Source organism: Squalius cephalus (assembly GCF_949319135.1).
Source record: "Squalius cephalus genome assembly, chromosome: 17".
Lineage (NCBI taxonomy): Eukaryota > Metazoa > Chordata > Actinopteri > Cypriniformes > Leuciscidae > Squalius > Squalius cephalus.
This window is the reverse complement of record NC_137138.1, coordinates 30,453,396-30,472,394: the sequence shown is the minus strand read 5'-3', so window position 1 is coordinate 30,472,394 and position 18,999 is coordinate 30,453,396. Positions and strand designations below refer to the sequence as shown.

The 18,999-nt window shown below is 38.9% G+C and overlaps 1 protein-coding gene across 5 annotated transcripts in view; it reads right to left on the bottom strand.

Annotated features, from left to right (window-relative positions):
- Positions 1-18,999, bottom strand: part of LOC307144557 (rho GTPase-activating protein 26-like) — a 120,844-nt gene that overhangs the window by 73,244 nt on the left and 28,601 nt on the right. For all 5 annotated transcript variants that reach the window (XM_079847008.1, XM_079847010.1, XM_079847009.1 and 2 more), the window contains exon 2: positions 743-838. In XM_079847008.1, coding sequence (XP_079703134.1) covers positions 743-838 — 96 coding nt within the window. The remainder of the gene's footprint in view (positions 1-742; positions 839-18,999) is intronic.

The window sequence follows — 18,999 nt, the reverse complement described above, 5'->3', positions numbered from 1 at the left end:
TCTCAAGATACTCAACCTCAGACATGCACTGGATGCATTTACTAAGAAAACTCCAGAGTCCAGATATAATAAAGTGGGCTCTGCTGTGGCCTATGGTTTTAATGTTCAAATTCATAAAGAACAATGTCAACAGAAAGTAAGAGACTGCAGGACTGCAAGGCTGCAATTGAAGATGAGATCAGAAGAAAGGCAAGTCCATACTTGTTCCTTCTTCAGATTCAGCCAAGCAGGATTTCAGCAAGTTTCCATGTAAGGTGCCAGGACTTACAGAAAGCCACAAAAATTCCCACAGGTTCCAACACTTAAGTCTTTGATGCCACACCGTCAAGTGAAATTATGGCAAATACATAAAAGTTGAGCTTGGTTTAATCGTGGCTGAATGAAATGGTCATGTGGATGGCACTCAGTAAAATCTGTCTATTTGAGTTAAAAGCTTGTAATGAATATATTGTGTAAGAACTGGAGTGGAATCAGATGGCCATGGATCAATTTGTGCTCAACCGATTCTCTTTAGAGAAACAATGATGAAGCTGGTGCTTTTAAGGTTGAGTTCATAGATCACATATGCTTTCTACAAATGTTCTATGAATGATAGCATACAGTACATTGAAACAAGTTTTGGGGTTTAAAACTGAAGTATAATGCTAATGATACTTTGGTTTCATGCTGAAGTTGTTTTTTTTTTCTTCATTACACTGACCTAAACAACAAACATTCAGAAGAAGCAATGTTGTGATCTTACCAATGCATATCTCATCATCTGTTTCTGCATCACCAATGCACTGGAATTTAAACTCGTTCAGCGACTCTGCAAACTTTCTCTTTGCTGTGGACAAATCTGCAAAAGATGTGATAAAGAGATGTGTTAAAAGAATACGAGACAAGAATAACTCGAGGTGACAAAACCACAAATTGTCAGTCAGAAACCGAGAAACATGTACTTGACTTCGGAAACTTTGTGCTGTCTGGGTCTTTCAAGACATAAGACTGACATGAGTGAGTGAGAGTTCTGTGAGGGAATTAGAAAAAGAGACTACAAGGGGAAAATGTCCAAGAAAGAAAGCTAAGAAGAGACAGAATGAGCCCAAAAGACCCTAAAAATAAATACTGTTTGTCATGGAATGAGAATTTGGCTGCTGAGATCAGCTTATAAATCGAAGACAGGCCCCTTGGTTTTAGATTGTCATAACTATGGAAAAATTCTTCTTCAAAATAGCAAACAAAAGAAAAAGCTAGAAGCTAGAAGCTAGATGTCAACCTCTGTAACACTTTTTAGTTATCATTTGAGGTAAATCACATATACTTAAACAATAATTGATTATATTTGGTTATCTTTTGGAAAGTGCAAACCAGTTATATAGAATCATATCTACAGTATAGAAATCTATAGATGGTCCAAATGAATCATTAAGATCACTTGGATTAAATGATAGACAAATGTATTAAACTGCTGCCGGTTGCATAAACCTTACAAGTTCATCACCTACAAAATCTTTTCTTTTTTTTTTGCTTTAAAAGCATTCATAACTTTTTAAAATCAGTTACATGAAAACGTAGATTGGCCTTATCTGATACCGAAAAGTAAGACTGGTTTCCCCTTGACTAACTGTTAGTGAGTCATACTAGATAAGACACTGCTTTAACATGATGGATTGATAGCATTAACATAATGGAAGACAGTTGCTGTTAATGAAAAGCTAATATAGATTAAAAATATTATATGAAGTGGAAAGGATACTTTTGAAACAATTGAAAATATGCTGAAATGTTTGACAAAATAAAAGTACATTTTAATTACTATTATCAGATTAATACTAAAAGTTTTGAAAATGTACAACTTGCTTGTGGTTCCAAGCCAATAAAAATAATAAATAAATAAATAAATAAATAAACTTGTAAAATTCATAGACTCCACTAAAGGATTTGGCTTGGCAGCTCTTTTCAAAAGAATGGATCACTCACAGCGATATGAGCCAAACATTCTGTATATGACTCAAAGTGTCAAAATCAAAAGCACATTTTGGGCAAACTTAATTCCCTGTGTGTACACTCTCTCAAATACAGATGACATACGTAATAATGATCAACTCAGTTGGAAGTTTGCCAGCATACAAATTCTTTAGGACATACATTTACATCTTGTGAAACAAATTGACCCAGTTTTTCACGGAAAGAAATACGACTCTGGCTTACAAGGCTACAAGTTTACAAGACGTTTTAAAATGCATGAACAAAACTGTAAAATTGTTAAATCTGCATGAATCTCTAATAACAAAATTCACACCAATTACCAGTGAAGTTATGACATCTCATGGGTATATTCAAAAGCATAGTCGTTTTTGCTTTGGCATCAATAATAATTACATTTTAGTATTGGGATCGACTGCTGATATTTAGGTAAAGTGACAACGCTACTTTCCAACAATCTTCCACTTGGTATCTACGAACAGTTATTTTAGCACTCGGGAATCCAAGAATGAATTGTTAAGTAGCAACCGGCGCTAAAAATAATCAGCTTCTATTGACATCCACAAGCTTTTTCCTCCACATGTCCTCCAAGAACACAGAATTCCCCACAATTTGTCTCCTCCAGTGTGCCCTGCCTTCCTGCCCCCTGCCCAGCGACACAATGGTGCCGTCCAAGCGCCCGGAAAGAATGCACACGTACAGTTGTGTATGTACGCACAAACACTCGCAAATACAAGCCAACAAGACAGGAAATCAAATAAAAAGATGCAGCATTTTTCGTTTCCAAAGGCTCCAGTGGAATGCTGCTGACGCTGAAGTCTCAGTGCACCCGGAAACTTTAGTTAACATGCTGCTTGCTTGCACTGCAAATTTCCTCTACGTTTTAGAGGCATTTTCAATCTAAACTAACCATGCCATGTCATAAAAATTTTCACAAGAGACTTCTTAGTCCTCTTAATGAAACCTTTTTCAGTTTTTTTCCTACATATTTTCATGTTCACCACATGGCTTCTTTTGGTCACACCACATAAAAGTTTTTCAAATATTTTAAAGGGATAGTTCACCCATAAATTGAAATTCGGTCATCATTTACTCGCCCTCCAGTCGTTCCAAACCTGTATAAATGTATTTTCTTCTGCTGAACACAAAAGACGATGTTTTGAGGAAAAAACAAACAATTGATGGACCCCATTGACTTCCAAAGTTTGGAGGGGGGGAAAAAGTACTATGGAAGTCAATGTTCAACTGTTTGGTTACCGACATTCTTCAAAATATCTTCTTTAGTAGCCTGGTTAAAACCAGACCATTCTCAGTAGTAACTGAGTTATGGTCTGGCAAAGCTCCATAGACAAATCATTTCCAAAGGGGCGTCACCAACGGACGTCGCTCAAATGCCTCTGGGCGCAGTTGGATAGACCTAAAACCAATCAGAGCGATCTGCATCGTGTAAAGCCATATGCTGCGTCCCAATTCGCCTAAGTTACACTACGCCATAAAAGTATGTACTCTTTTTGTGAAGAAAAGGTATTTACTTTTGAATGTGTAGCAAAAAAGTAGGCAAGCTTTGGGACATACTACTTCATCATCTTTATCGGACGGATCTGTCGCGTGCATCCTGTCACTTAAACTGCCCTGTCAATCATCGTGTCACAGTTAAAATCCTCTATTAAATCTCATTTAATTTCCTACCGTTTCGGAGAGAAATGTAGTAGCACGTTCATCTGCCAGTGGGTCTTTCATGGAGACTGTCCTCATGTGTTTGCAATTTGAATATAATAATGCATTTAAAAGTTGAACGGAGGTCGCTCAAATGCCTCTGGGCGCAATTGGATAGACCTAAAACCAATCAGAGCGATCGTCATCGTGTAAAGCCCGCCTCAACGTTTCTGATTGGTGCCGCGATTTCTAGGCCATGGAAATGGGCTTGAATGAGCTCTTTGCCAGACTACTTCTCGAGCAAATCTGAATTTGCCGGAAGTTATCTGGGTTTTCCCAGGCTACTTCTTTTGTGTTTAGCTGAAGAAAATAAATGTATACAGGTTTGGAACAACTTGAGGGTGAGTAAATGACAGAATTTACATTTTTATCTGAACTATCCCTTTAAAAAAACTTTTTTTTTTCCCCTAAGAAATAATAATAATAGTTTACTCCAAACAATGCTTTTCTACAATTATTCAAACAATTATTTTCTTTTAATGTGGCTTTTTTACTGAAATATATCAGCACACTTGTGCAACCCAGCCATTTCTGACTTTACACTCCCCTAAACTATTAAAATAAAATATAATTCAGAAATGTTCATCACAGCAGAGCTGTATTCAAGTTCAATGTACATATGAATAGCATTTTATCTTATAATGTATTCAAAATACAATAAAATGGTTTTTAATTGCATAAAAATTCTAAAATAATTTTTAAAACAAAAGCAATAACATGCATTTGAATGTGGTTGCCACCCCCAAAACCTGAAGTGTGAACATGTCCACAGTGACAGTGAAGTGAGAAAATGGAAACACTTAAAATGTTGTAATCTGGCCTTGTTTCGAAAGTTTCCTGCACTGGGATGAGACAGATCGCTGGTGGTGTGGAACGGATACCAGCTGCTGTCTGCAGGGAGCTCCCATTTATGTGAGGGAGGATTGGCCCTCCCAAATCCTTCATCAACTATTTCGGATGTTCCTGAACATGTGCATTTTTTTAATCTCTCAAATGAGATAAATAAATCATACAAAGACTTACAGATGAGCTTAAGGTTTCTAACTAAAACCAACAACAGTACAAAACTAAAAACTAAAACAGTACAAAAGTACCTACATTTTTAAGCAGCATGAATGACTGCATAAAAAGTAAGAACTTTTTATGGAAAAATCCTACATTGCTACATGCCACAGATGTAAAACTGAATCTACTCGCTTTCCTAGAATCTCTCTCCCGTAGTGTCTGGAGGTGCAAATGTTTGTTTTGCCCACGATTAATTAGCTTCAGTGTGGTCTCAGGGTACGTTTACACGACAACGATATGGTTAAAACTGAGAAGTTTTTCCTTTGAGTTTTTTTTGTACAGACGACACCAGTGTCAAAACGATCCCCATTCACACGGACCCGCGAAAACGACTAAAAAACGCTGTATTCTGCTGCCAGACCATTAGATGGCGATGAAACACTAAACACTTAATACACATGTGCATGATGTCATCGTCTTCAGAGACTCACGTTTTTGTTGTTTACACAGAGACCGTTTTCAAAAACTCGCACTTTGAAGCACCAAAAACGGCTTTGCCGTGTAAATGAACGGCCAAAACACATAAAAAGTTGATGTTTTTAGTTGAAAACGGCGTCGTACAAACAGCCCCTCAGACGTGATGCCCACGGACAGTTGGCTGAACGTCTGATGCGTAAGGAATGCAAAATGGGAAACACTTTGGGATTGGTCATCTGATTGGTTGAATTCTACAGGATTTTTGGGAAGTCGTGTGTGTCAACTGTGACAATGAGCGCTTATCAGGATCAACTCAATGCTGGATTTTCACAAGTATGGGAAGTTTGAGGCACCATTGTTGCAGTAATCTTAGTAGATGCAAGCCGGTCTGTTATCGTAGGGACATCAACTTTACATTTTCACGCTCCTAAACATGATGCAGAACAAAACAAACTGTCAGACTAACGGCAGAAGGTCTGGCTACGCTAGACTAGATTCAGTGTAGATAGCTTTCTGCTAGTAGTGCAGCTTCTGTAGCTCCTTTATCAAATGGGTATCTTGTGGTTTAAATACATGAAATCATGAGTATCTTGAAGCTTAGTGAACTGCAGTTTCTTCCCAACATACAATGTTTCTCATGCTACCCAAAATTTCTGCAATGCAACTGTCTGCATCGTAATCTGGAAGTGTTTTGGAATGCTAACAGAAAGATGTCATGAACAGAGCCATTGGTTGAGGTCCAGGAGCACATAACTCAGCCTCAGCCAAGTGAAGGAGTGTCATTTGTTTCTCAAGACCATTACGGAAGACACTTAGCAGTCACTTTGTACAACCCACTTGCCCTGTTAAACATGTATATGTGTGTTATGTATACAGAAACTAGATGCTAACCTAAAAATCACAAACTTTCTGAGGGAGATCTGTCTACATGTTGTAACACTACACAATGTGTTATTGTTATTGGTTTAAAAAGACTACTTATTACGGAGAAAGTGAGAAATTAATGCAATGTTTTCGAAAACGAACTGCATGTTATTTACAATTAAATAAAAATGTATTATTGTATAAAATTATATGCAAATATATCAATGCAGTTAGTTTAACTTAAGAGTGTTTTTATTAAGTTTTATAAGTTAGTAGGACCTTTATATGTACAGTAATTTCATAAATACTTCTTTTGTCTATGTCTATGATAAACTAAAACATAATTTGCTTACATAATTTCTACTGAAATTTGTACGTCATGTATTTAAATATATTTGTATTTGTAATGATGAACTTGCAATAATACTATATTATCTGATTGCAAGTACAGATTTATTAAATATGCATTTTAAGATTTGAAGTAGGCTACATTACACGTGTAGGCTACATTCAAAACAATTAAGCACATTCTTTTTCCCAAGCGTTCTCATTTGAATTGAGAGCTACAGTGGAAATTATCAATGAATAATGTAAATGTTGTAAGCTATTGTATGAATACAGAAGACTTAAAAAATACTTAACTTGGCAGCCAAGTTAAATACATCTTTTCATAAATAAACAATAACCAAGTCTGTGGGTAATTTTGTTTCCACCTATTTGCATTCTTTCTGATACTCATAGAGGAAAGAAAAGTCAAATCTAGAGCAGTATATCTGATAAAGGCCTTGGTAATGGAGGCCAGTGAAGACCTGGAAGACACATCTCTCCAGATGGTCCAAACGGCAGAGCTTCCATTACACACAGCACTTTACCAGCAGGGAGCTGTACTGGGCCACACAGTGAGAGCTAGTCAGAAGCCAAAGTCTACTCAGCAAAACACAGCCACATCACTGTTGGACACATACACACATACATTATAATGTCCAGTGAGATATTTTACTTGGAACACTTATAGGAGCAAATCAATTAGCCTAAGATATAATTTGAAGAAGATGCAGATATGTATTCAAGTTCATTCATTCATAACAAAACAAACACATTCTGACAAATGGACCATAACAGGGTTGTTGCAGACCAAACATGTTTTTCATTTGCATAAACAAAAGAGAAATAAACATTAAGTCATACTTAAAATGATGCCATTGCGATAGATCACACTGTTAAGGATCAATGTCAAATCTACAAACAAACAAAAAACGACTGCACAAGATGAACAACAATTGTTGCAACAACAATTGTTTAGTAACTTTGCAATTTAACTGATACTCTAAGGTGAATGTCAACTAGAAACATCTGGGCCATTATTTTACATAAGGCTATTGAGAATTAAGGGGATTTTTCTTTTGATTTTGGGATGAAATATTGATGTTTCTTGACAGCTTTCACCACTCAGTGTGCACATAAAGTTTATACAGTTTTATATTTTGTATTTTTTATGGTTTTAGCACACAAAAGGAGATATCTTTTTGAAACCAGGACAATTATGCATTTTGAAAATCAACACCTTTGTCGACAACACAGTAAACAAACACGAAGGAGACAGATGAGCAGTTGCTCAAAGAATGAAGGCCTGCAGTTTCACTCTACATCCTCGAATTGACCTCTGTGGAATTGACGCTTGTTGTTTTTGGGTCAATTTCAGAGCACTACAATTTCTGCTCATTTAGTTTAGTCAGCAAGATAAGATGAAAGCTTCAGCCATGTGGGATTTGTGTGGCCGCTGTGCTGACTGACGCTTGCAGCAGAAGTACAGTTACAGCAGTGTTAGCAACTCAATGAGCATGAAATGACTTGTTAACCTTCCTGAAACGGACGCTGGAATTCATTTCCTCCATTTGCAGCCCTCAAGGCAAAAAAAAAAAAAAAACTGAAAAATGTCAGTGAAATTCTCAGAAAATGTAAATACCAATGAATTAAATCTTGTGTTTTCTCTGCTGTAGTAACATTCATACAGGAAGTGGATTTTGATGGAGTACCAATGGACCATGAAAGTGGATTTCCGACACTGATGCACACGTCCTTCAGAGAGGAGGACAGTGGTATGCCACAGGAAAAGGAAATGAATAATAGGGTAGGAAGTGAGTTACAACCGGATACTTAATCCCTGCAATGTCAGCAAATACACATGAATCACTGCAACAAACTCACTAAAGGGCCTGTCCCACAAATAGACTCAAACCAACACTATTTTGGTAAGAGATGTCAACAACTGCTAAACAACTTATTTTGTTGGTCTGTCTGCCTCCAACATTACCCTACATTGCATAGTTGTTTCTTCAGGGTTTGCTATAATATATATGTTTGGTTTTTTAGCATGTGAAGTGCAAAATATGGCTATTTTGTAGCTCACCTGGTAGTGCAGTTATTCATAAACGAGGAATAACAAAACTTTAAGAAAATACCTTTGTACCCCTTTTCTGATTTACTCACTGATCAAGTGAGCTGTGAACACATGAGACAAAAGAATGAGTAATATTTTTTCATAACTCATAATCATCCATAAGTAATATTATGCTACACAATTACACTAGAAATGTAGAAATCTCAAAAGTAGTATCAGTCCGTGCAGAAAGTGAGGCAAAGACTATAGAATAACATAATACTCGTCTCTCTTATTGTTTTGAATGGGGAAAAGTGCAACGCTCAATAGGGCGGAATAACTCCCGCCTTCTAAATAAGAGCGAATCGCGATTGGTTAAGTCATCACATCACTGCAGCTTCCGTTAGAAGCTCCGATTCCTATAGAAACAGTCAGACACTGCGCATAAGCTTGATCCAACCTGAAAGCTTGGCGAACAGTTTTGGAGAATTTAACGGTTCCCCATTCAAAGAGATAGGAGGCGTTCCAAAGATGGCCGCCGAGTGGAATGACTTGTCACCTGATGGAGTTTTTTGGTTCCTTGCCACTGTTGCCTTTGGCTTGCTCAGTTGGGGATACTTAATTTAATTAATCAATCAACAATACTATTGATCAGCATTACCAAACGTGGACGTTTTACACTAGAAACAAACACTGATGTACTATTTTATTTAATACTGTGAAGCTGCTTTGATACAATCTGCATTGTGAAAAGCGCTATATAAATAAAGTTGACTTGACTTGACTTGACTTGACTTGTCTTAAAGGGACTTTGAGTGAGGTCAGTGCTAAAATGGAAAATTGCTCATTGGAAAAAATTGCATTAATAATGTGTGGTATTAAATTGAAACGTCTCGGTCACATATGGTAACCCTCGTTCCCTGATGGAGGGAACGGAGACACCACGTCGAGACCGACAAATAGGAATCTCGCTACAGAGGCCAATCTACTTCGAGTGTAACTAAACCGAGCCAATGCACATTGGCATGCGATAATTGCATCAGCTGCGCTGCATTGCGGCACGCACATATGAAGAGCAGCAGGTGCATCGTATCTTCAGGTTTTCGCTGAGGAGCCGAGCCGGTGACCTGGCTGCACCAGCGGGGTGCATCAGATGTGGAGACAGGACGTGGCGTCTCCGTTCCCTCATTCAGGGAACGAGGGTTACCATATGTAACCGAGACATTCCTCTTCAGTTGACGCCACGTCGAGACCAACGACTAGGAATCCCTACCAAAGGGCCACAGCTGCTGACCCCATCCAGCGCCCTGTGCAAGCCTCTTGCCCCATCTTGCCTGGAAGTATTGCTGTCGCGGTGAAGGATTTTCCCTTGCGGTAATTTTGAGTGGCTCAATGGCGCGATATGCGGTTTTATCGCCATTTATTTATTTATGTTTGATTTATTTATATTTATTTGTTGCGATATAAATAAGTGTTACGATGTGGTCAGCATGCACAAAAACGAGTACATTTTCAGTAACCAATGTAACCGAAACTAAACAGCGTCTCTGCGCATTGAAAGGCTGTCACTCTGCGCGCAGTTACAGTGGGAACAGACTGTCTTTGAATGAGTCATTATAACCGTTCATTCAACGAACACGTTCAAAAACGCTGATTCATTAAAAGATAGTAATAAAACAAGGTGTTAATTATTTTTAACTTTGAGCTCCACTTTTCAAGGCTCAGCAGACAAGCAATCCGTCGCATGGGTAACGCTGAAGCTGATGCGATTCAATGCGTGACTCTCTGATTTTTGTTTCCCGCGGCTTTTCGCGCTGTGGAATGCTGACCAGCGCTGTCGCTGATGCCATTCATGGTAAATGCCCTTAAACGTTAAAAGGATGACACGACATATTTTGCTTTCCTTGGACACAGCAACCTTTTCACGAATCTATTTGACTTGACCTCAAAGAGAGACGCAGGTAATCGCAGCGCTCAGTCGATCACTCTCATGCCAGTTTAGGCTTAAGTGCAAATCCACGAAGCCTCTGTACAAATCACCATGATAAAAACAGTCTCGTTATCATTATTAACTTATTTAACATTCAATACACATGCACAAAGTTCAAAACAAGAAGGGTATTGCCTTATGAAAAAAGAAAACACGTGAATATCGCGGTTGCTGCGGTTACTTGCATTCCTCTGCGGTTGGCTTGTCAGTAGCGCGGTACTACAATATTGCGGTTATCGCGACAGCCCTACCTGGAAGGACGATAGGAGAGGGCTTACACAGAGAATATCTGTCACTGTTGTTCCGTGATAACCCATACAGTGAGATTAATGGATAACACTGGGAAAGCGTGCCCTTTCTGTTAGGAAGGAGAACGCTGCGGAACCCAATAACAGAGCTTTCCGGAAAAAGAAGAGTCGAGCCGCATGCCGACGTGGTCATGTTCCCATGCGAAAACATGAACCACCCATGAACACGGTCTCACATGTTTCCCAGGCATGCGAGACAGTGATCGTGGCCGCCAGTGAGGATGGCCTCCACAATGGCCTCTCATTGAAGGTGCAGCTCTTACCAGCTGTAATAACAGCTTTTTAGCGCTCACTGAACGCACATACACACACGCGAGAGGACTCGATCACCACTGTATAGCATCATCACACCAACACAAATGAGGAGAAACTTCCTTGAGAACTGGCTCTTTTAGATAACACTGCTTGCATTAGAGACAGAACAAACGAACCACTCGGCTCCGAAGCGAAAAGTTGAAGATGCGATGCAGTTGAATTGAAAGTTGAAATTGAATTGAAATTGATACAGTTGAAAGTTGAATTGCTGCTCATTAATTGCTCGTACACTCGAAGTAGATTGGCCTCTCTAGAGAGATTCCTATTCGTCGGTCTCGACATGGCGTCGACTGAACGACTGAAGAGGAACTGTAATCAGCACGGAGCACTCAGTGGAGAGATTATGACTGTCCAGAAGGCAGTAATAAGATAATATTCAGAAGGCAGTAATAAGGCAGAGTCATTAGCATATGCATATGATCAAAACATCAAACAAGTCAAAATTATACACAAGGATATTATTATCACAATTAGCAAAGCAAGAGCAAGTTGCCCTGTAGCAAACGCTGTCTCTGGTTTGTCTTTGGTCATATTGGTTCTGTGTCATTCTTTTGCCCTCTTGCTTTACTCTCTGTGGAGAGATGTTCTGCAAATGTACTGTCTACACATGAAATAGTGGTTGGCATGACATTTACAAGGTGATAAATACAGTATTGCATTTTCTAAAAAATACATATTTAAATTATTACTCTTGACTCCTGAGTTGACTGAGGCAGAAGGATCTTAATATAGAAAATGAATAACAAACCTTTTAAAAATCATATTGTAAATACAATTAGGCTTAGTGCTAATTCAATTTATGTTGTTGGAATTACTCTTCCATTCAAATAATTCAATGTTTATCTTTCTTCTTATCACACTCTAGCATATTCCTTTACTGTCAGCCAGTGTCTGATTTGGCTGATGCTCAGTCAGTGGGCTCTCCCTCACTCTCCGAGTCTGCCTCTGCCTCATCTTGAATGGAAGTATGAGACAATTAATTTAACATTATACAGCATAAATCTATATTATATACTGTACTTTGCTAAGATACTTCTCATTTTTGAAAATGTATAGTATATTACCTTTTTTAGTATTCATGTATCATGTATCATGTATTCTATTGATATGGTCTTAATAAAATATTATAAATATGATGTATGTAATAGATTACTAGTATCAACTAAGACAATTGATTATAATGGGAAATATACCTTACAACTTTCTGCTAAATATTTTATATGATTTACCCACTGACATGCTGGAGCTTTGAATCCATGTATGCAATGTTGAACGGGCTTTAGCAGCCTCCCTTCGCTCTTACACTTTCTCTTTCTCTTTCTCTCTCTGTCTTCTTTTTTGTGAAGGCATTGTTTTTTTTGTTGTTGTTTTTTTGTCTACAAAGTGTGCCGACAACAACAAATTTGGTGTTATTTATAGATCAGATTGGGTAAAATAATTTTATTAGACAAGAATTCTAATTATCTTCCATGTGGATATTCTGCACAAGTTGTTAGCAATATTAGAAGACCAGGAGACAAACATTACAGACAGAAATACAAAAACAACTACCAGATTACTAATTCCGCGGATCAACCACTGTCTGTAATGTGGATTGTAATATGTAATCTACCTGTCAATGGGACGACATTCTGTAACCATCATATCCACTCTCCAGAGAGCACAGACTGAGTGATGCTGGGGAGTGAGCGTGGAAAAACGGAGCGGATTAGCGGAAATAATCAAATTTTCCATTAATCCTGTGTTTGCGTCTTTTTTTTTGCAGTATTACATCATTTTAGGAGCTTGGCTTTTATAAAAGCTGTTACTAACGAGGAAGTTTTGAATTCTGAAACTTGCAGGACATTTCTATAGTACCTCTTACATGTCAAAAGATCAAGGAAACTTTCATTTCTCAATTCATGACCCCTTTAAAGACCGCATTCCTCGCCTCAACTGTTCTTGCCTACTTGTGACAGAATAACCAACCAAAATGGATCTAGCAGTGGTACAAATCCTCCTCCTCACCCAGGGGGATTGTTCCCACGAGGACCACATGCATGACATCGTTGACTACCCCGGTGATTGCCTCTGTGTGTGTTTTTTTGTGCTAGAATCAAACCACCAACAAAGGCACGACTGCCCAAGGATAGTCCTCAAGGAATCTTTCGTGACTGGGTATTCCTTCAATATGGATCCCCTTTCACAGTAGGTGAGGAGGAGAATTTGAGACCCTGAGTGCCCACACGTGTCATGGACCTTCAGCCAGCTGCCATGTCTGTCCTGGAGCCAGTGCTCATTGACCTGTCCTACCAGGAGTTAGTTCCTACCCTGAAAACCACCCCTAAAGTTGTCCTCCTCTGCTGGTCCCATCCGGCTTGTTAGACTCTATAATGGGATTGCTGGTCCTAATTTGGCCCTTCCTCCTCCACTGGTTCTGCCAGCCATGTGAACTCCCTGGTTCCATCCAGTTCCCTGGCTCCTCCTCATCCTTCTGCTCTACCAGTTCTTCTCAGCCACCATGGCCTTGGGAGTTGTGGAACTGGAAACAGATCTGACCCTTCTGCTCCACCTTGACGCTCTGAGCCCATGATTTTTCCTCGGCCCTCCGATCCTGCAGCTCAACCGTTGCTTGTTGATCCCTTGGTTCCACCGTAGTCTGTCTTTCCTCTGGTTCCACTGGTCTCCCTTGTACCACTGTCTCTCTTTGGTCTGTTGCCCCCCTGGCTCCACCATGGACTTCTGGGCCTTTGGCTGCACTTGGGCCCTTATCCCCTCCAGCTCCTCCATGTCCTCATTCCCACCGGCTTCACCTCGGTCCTCTAATCCTCCGGCTCCACACTGGTCTTCTAAGCCTACGGTGTCACTCTGACCCTCCATTCCTCTGGCTCCACCTTCATCTATGTCAAAAATGACTGTAGTATGTCTTTTTTGATTATGGTCAAATGCAAAAAAAATCCATTATACTTTTTCTGTAGCCATGAGTATGTATATCTAGCACATAATATTTATATTTGATTTGCCAGTTTTTCTCTTCCTAATTTTAAAATGTAATCATGTCATTTCTGAACCACTTTCAATGATTTCTTGAACACTCCCCTGCCTCCAGGCAGATAAACCTGCTCCAAACTCATGCCACTGCTCAAGACAATTTTGCTGCGTCAGGCTGGTTGGGATGTTCAAACAGAGCACCAGCGAGTTTACACTTCTGGGGAATCAGCCAATGAATGCCTTACTTGTAATTTTCTCTGCATGTTAAGCTACCAGAGGGGGAAAATCCAAAAAAAATACATTCATTGCCACCTCATTACTATTTGATAAGTAACCCTTACTCATTTCAAAGTAAAGTTTTGTCATATGCGTTGGATCAATATGGCTGGAGATTTTTAGACCCAAACATTGGCCCACCGGATTGCACGCGGGCAGTATGTCAGTTTATGTACAGCAGCTGCTTCCTGAAGGCCAAAAAGTAAATCAACACAGAAACAAAAAAAGTAAATAAATAAACATCAGACCACACAATGAACATGTCACCCCAACACTCTCAATACCTCTCAATATCCTGTTAAATACTTGTACTTGTATAAACATAGTCAATTGGTCGCTTAAAGAATTGTGAGATGAGAGGTGTGAAAAGCATGGACAAAACAAGGAACAAAGATCAAGATTAAAGTCGGCATATCACGAAAAACAGGATTTTCTTGCTCTTTTGAATAAAAGAACTCGATTGTCTATATATCGGTCGTTACTCCAAAATGATAATCATAAAGCCAAAAATGACTGTTTATTAGAACTAAGTTGCAAAAATATTCATTTTATGACATTAGAACCATGAACATTAACAAACATCTGTTCACATTAATAAATCAATTGCTATTCAGAATTCAGCCACTGATGAACTGCACCACATTGCACATTCAAATAAGTTAGCCAATCATAACAGCCACCATTTACATTTATTAGTCTTAAAGGTAAAGGCTAGTAAACAAAACAGTCTCAACATAGTGAACTTATGGGAAAAATGTGTATGATAAAGAGAATGTGTCAACCTCAAAGGCCACATTCAGCAATTGTGCTCTTCGTATTAGTATAAAGAATCAAAACAAAACAGTATATAAAACATGTAGTTGCTTTGTGTATTCAAAGTGTGATAAGTGAGGACGCAGACAACATTACATGTTGTGCTGGATAGGTTAACAGGAGGGATCTCGTGACATGGATCCGTTGGCGGTGTACAAAAGAGAGCAGTCGAACATGTGCTGGATACACACCCTTTGTCTCGGCTAAAGCTGCTTTTCATTCAACCAGCAAGTGTCAGCATGAAAAGCAGTGAGCAGGTGTGTTTGTGTGTGCATGAAAAAATGAAAGCAAATTGTATTGGTGAACAACATTGAACAGGTTAAAATATCACCTAACCCATTAACTGTTACCATGACTGCCATGGACTTTTACACACACAAAAAACAGTTTTAAAGCTGAAGTGTTTATTTATTTATTTATCAATATCAAAAGAACAATATACCCAAGGTGAAGCATGGTGGTGAAGCATCATGTTTTGGGGATGCTTTTCTTCAACTGGAACTTGGGCTTCAGTCAAGGCGGGGGGAATCATGAATAGCTCATGATGAATAGAGTTTTCACCTTTCAGCATGACAATGATCCAAAACACACATCTAAATCAACAGAAGAATTGCTTCAACAAAGAAAGATTAACGTTTTAGAATAGCCCAGCCAGAGCCCAGACCTGAATCTATAGACAATCTGTGGGGGGACCTGAAGAGGACATGAGATGCCCTCACAGTTTAGAAGATCTGGAATGTTTTTGCAAAAAAAAGAGTGGGAAAATGTTCCCACAAAGTCAAGTCAATAAGTCAAGATGTACCAAACTGATAGACTCCTATCCAAACAGATTGAGAGTTGTAATAAAATCAAAAGGAGCTTCAATTAAGTATTAGTTCAGAAGTTATTCCAAGAATGGTCTGAAAAGGTGAAAATATCCAGTGAGCGGCAGTTCTGTGAGTGAAAATGCCTTCTTGATGCCAGAGGTCAGAGGAAAATGGCCAGACTGGTTCGAGCTGATTGAGAGGCAACAGTAACTCAAATAAGCACTCGTTACAACCGAGGTCTGCAGAAGAGCATCTCTGAATGCAAAACACATCCAACCATCAAGCAGATGGGCTACAGCAGCAGAAGACACAATGATGCCACTCCTGTCAGCTAAGAAGAGGAAACTGAGACTACATTTCGCACAGGCTCACCAACATTGGAAAGTACAAGACTGGAAAAACAATGCCTGGTCTGATTTCTGCTGCAACGTTCAGATGGTAGGGTCGGAATATGTCATAAACAATGGAGTAATGGTGGGATATTTTCTTGGTACCCTTTGGGCCACTTAGTAACAATTGCGCATCATTTAAACTCCACAGCCGACCTGAGTATTGTTGCTGATCATGTCCATCACTTTGTGACCACCCATCTTCTGATGGCTACTTCCAGCAGGGTAACGCACCATGTCACAAAGCTCAAATCATCTCAAACTGCTTTCTTGAACATCATTTTCCTCAAATGGCCTCCACAGTCATCCGATCTCAATCCAATAGAGCACATTTGGGATGTGTTGTAACGGGATATTCGCTTCATGAATGTACAGCTGATAAATCAATACCAACTGCGTGATGCGATCATGTCAATATTCAATGTTCAAAATCTCTGAGGAATGATTCCAGCACCTTGTTGAATCTGGTGCCACGAAGAATTAAGGTAGTTCAGAAGGGAAACCTGGGTCCAACCCTGTACTAGCAAGGTGTACCTAATAAAGTGGCCAATGAGTGTAAATAAACTTTAAATGTAATATCGAAAAACACTACAGTTGAAATTATAATCAAGTACTTTTCATGTGTTTTAGTATGTTAGTCAGCACATTAAAATAAGGGTCCTGCTTTAAAGCAGAACAAAAGATTATTAAAACAACAATTTAAAATGCACTTTTCTAAAGTGCACTTAAGTGTGATTAGAAACATAGTCATACCTATGTACTGTATTTAAGTACACTTAAACGTCCTTGTATTTCATTAATATCATGCAAGTACATACAGCATACTTTAAGACTGGAGCCATTTCTAAGGCTCAGAAGCCTAATGCTTCAAGCATTCATGTCTAGTCTTTAGAAGCAAAGACATTTAAGAGCCATTAAAAGGACTTTCCTTAGTGTGAATATGCAAAAACAAATAAATAAGGAGTTTGACTCAATGGAGTCTCTTCTTTTAAGCCTTCCCCCATCTTTTTATTCTTTTTATTCTTCTGTCCTTCGGCCTGTCCCATATCTATCCTCCACCCTCCCCATCCTGTTCTCGCTGCAGTGTTCGGCCACATAGCTCCAGTCTCCTAGCAACCCCGACAAAGAGGTTCCCAACAAAGTCAGGAAGATTTCTTTCTCCCTTGTTTCCCCCCTCTGACGGAATCCTACTTTAGGGATTCAGGCTTTTGCCATGGTTGATGCTGACACAGCACCCAGAGAGATAAAAGTGGTTTGGAGGTCACACTGAAAAAATTAAATGAAATCATTTCTAAGTTCTGTATGATTGCGCAGCACGCTCCCCCTCACTTCGGGCTGTGTTGATTTCTGCCATTTTTAACACCCTGCAACAATGAAACTGAATGCTGGTCTGCAACAGGAAAACCATAAAGTGCTCAAAACAGCATGACAGCACTGTTGCTTATGGTTTACCCAAAGTAAAATCCTTAGAGATGTTCAAGTTTATATAAAATGATCTTAACCCTTGTGAAAAAAGTTCACTTAATTGTATCGAATGTGCACTTTTAGTGTACTTCAAATTTTTAAAGTAAATAAAAAAAAACTGCACTTGCAGATAATATAATATTAATGAAATACAAGTTATCTTAAATGTACTTAAAGACAGTACACTTTCATCACAATGTTTAACACACTTAAGTACACTTTTAAAAAGTGCACTTTGTAATATTGTCAAATTAAAAGTTAAAATAAGTACACTTATTTAAGTGCACTGCATACTAATTTGAACTGTAGTGTGTTATTCGCTTTTATGTTTAAAGATATTAAATTGTTACTTCATCATTACAAATGTGTAATTACAAATATATTTTAATACATTGCATACACGTTTAAATAGAAATCACTTTTTTTTTTAGTTTACCATATATATGTCATATATATATATGTAATATTCATATGTAATATATGTCAGTACATTAGGTACATGCCTGTGCACAAGTTGCCACGATGCTAAGGTATTTAGGGTGGTTTCTAGGGTGTTTTGGCTGAATGTTTTGTAGTCAGAAGTCAAAACGCTTTGATATTCTGGTCTCTGTATTGTTCCTTCAATGTAAAGCCCCTTTCACGCAGCGCGTTGATACTGGGAAATTGCCATAAAATTGCTAGAGTGCCTTCTGTGTGAACGCAAACACGTCCCGGGATTGATGCCGGGATCGATGCAGGGATGGGGACCTAGTAACATTGCCGAGATCAGTCCTGAAACTGTGTGAACAAAAGCCAGGACCAATGCCGTAAGGGGTGTGTCGTAGTGAAGACGCATGTGCGGCCTTTCTACAACCTAGGCTACAGCATATGGGGAACGAGCCACTCGGCAAACCCAGTGCCGTTACTGGGGAGTATGGACTCGTCTTCAGGTAGAAATGACGAAGAGGAGTTATCACATCCTGACGTCACGTGTCTTTACGGGATCTTTACGGGATGTGTGTGAACGCACTCAGATTCTGGAAAATCACTGGCAGTGTGAATGAACCAAAATCAAACGATCCCGGGACAAATCCCGGGACACATTATCCGTGTATTTTCCGGAATCTCTGTGTGAAAGGGGCTTAAGTTTACCAATTTTTATTGTTTTGTAGATATTTCACACCTTTTCCTCCAAAAGCTGCATGATTTTAGGTATCATTAACGTCTATTGTACAACGTTTAATTCATAGGGTACAGTTACAGTTTCTAAAAGCTATAG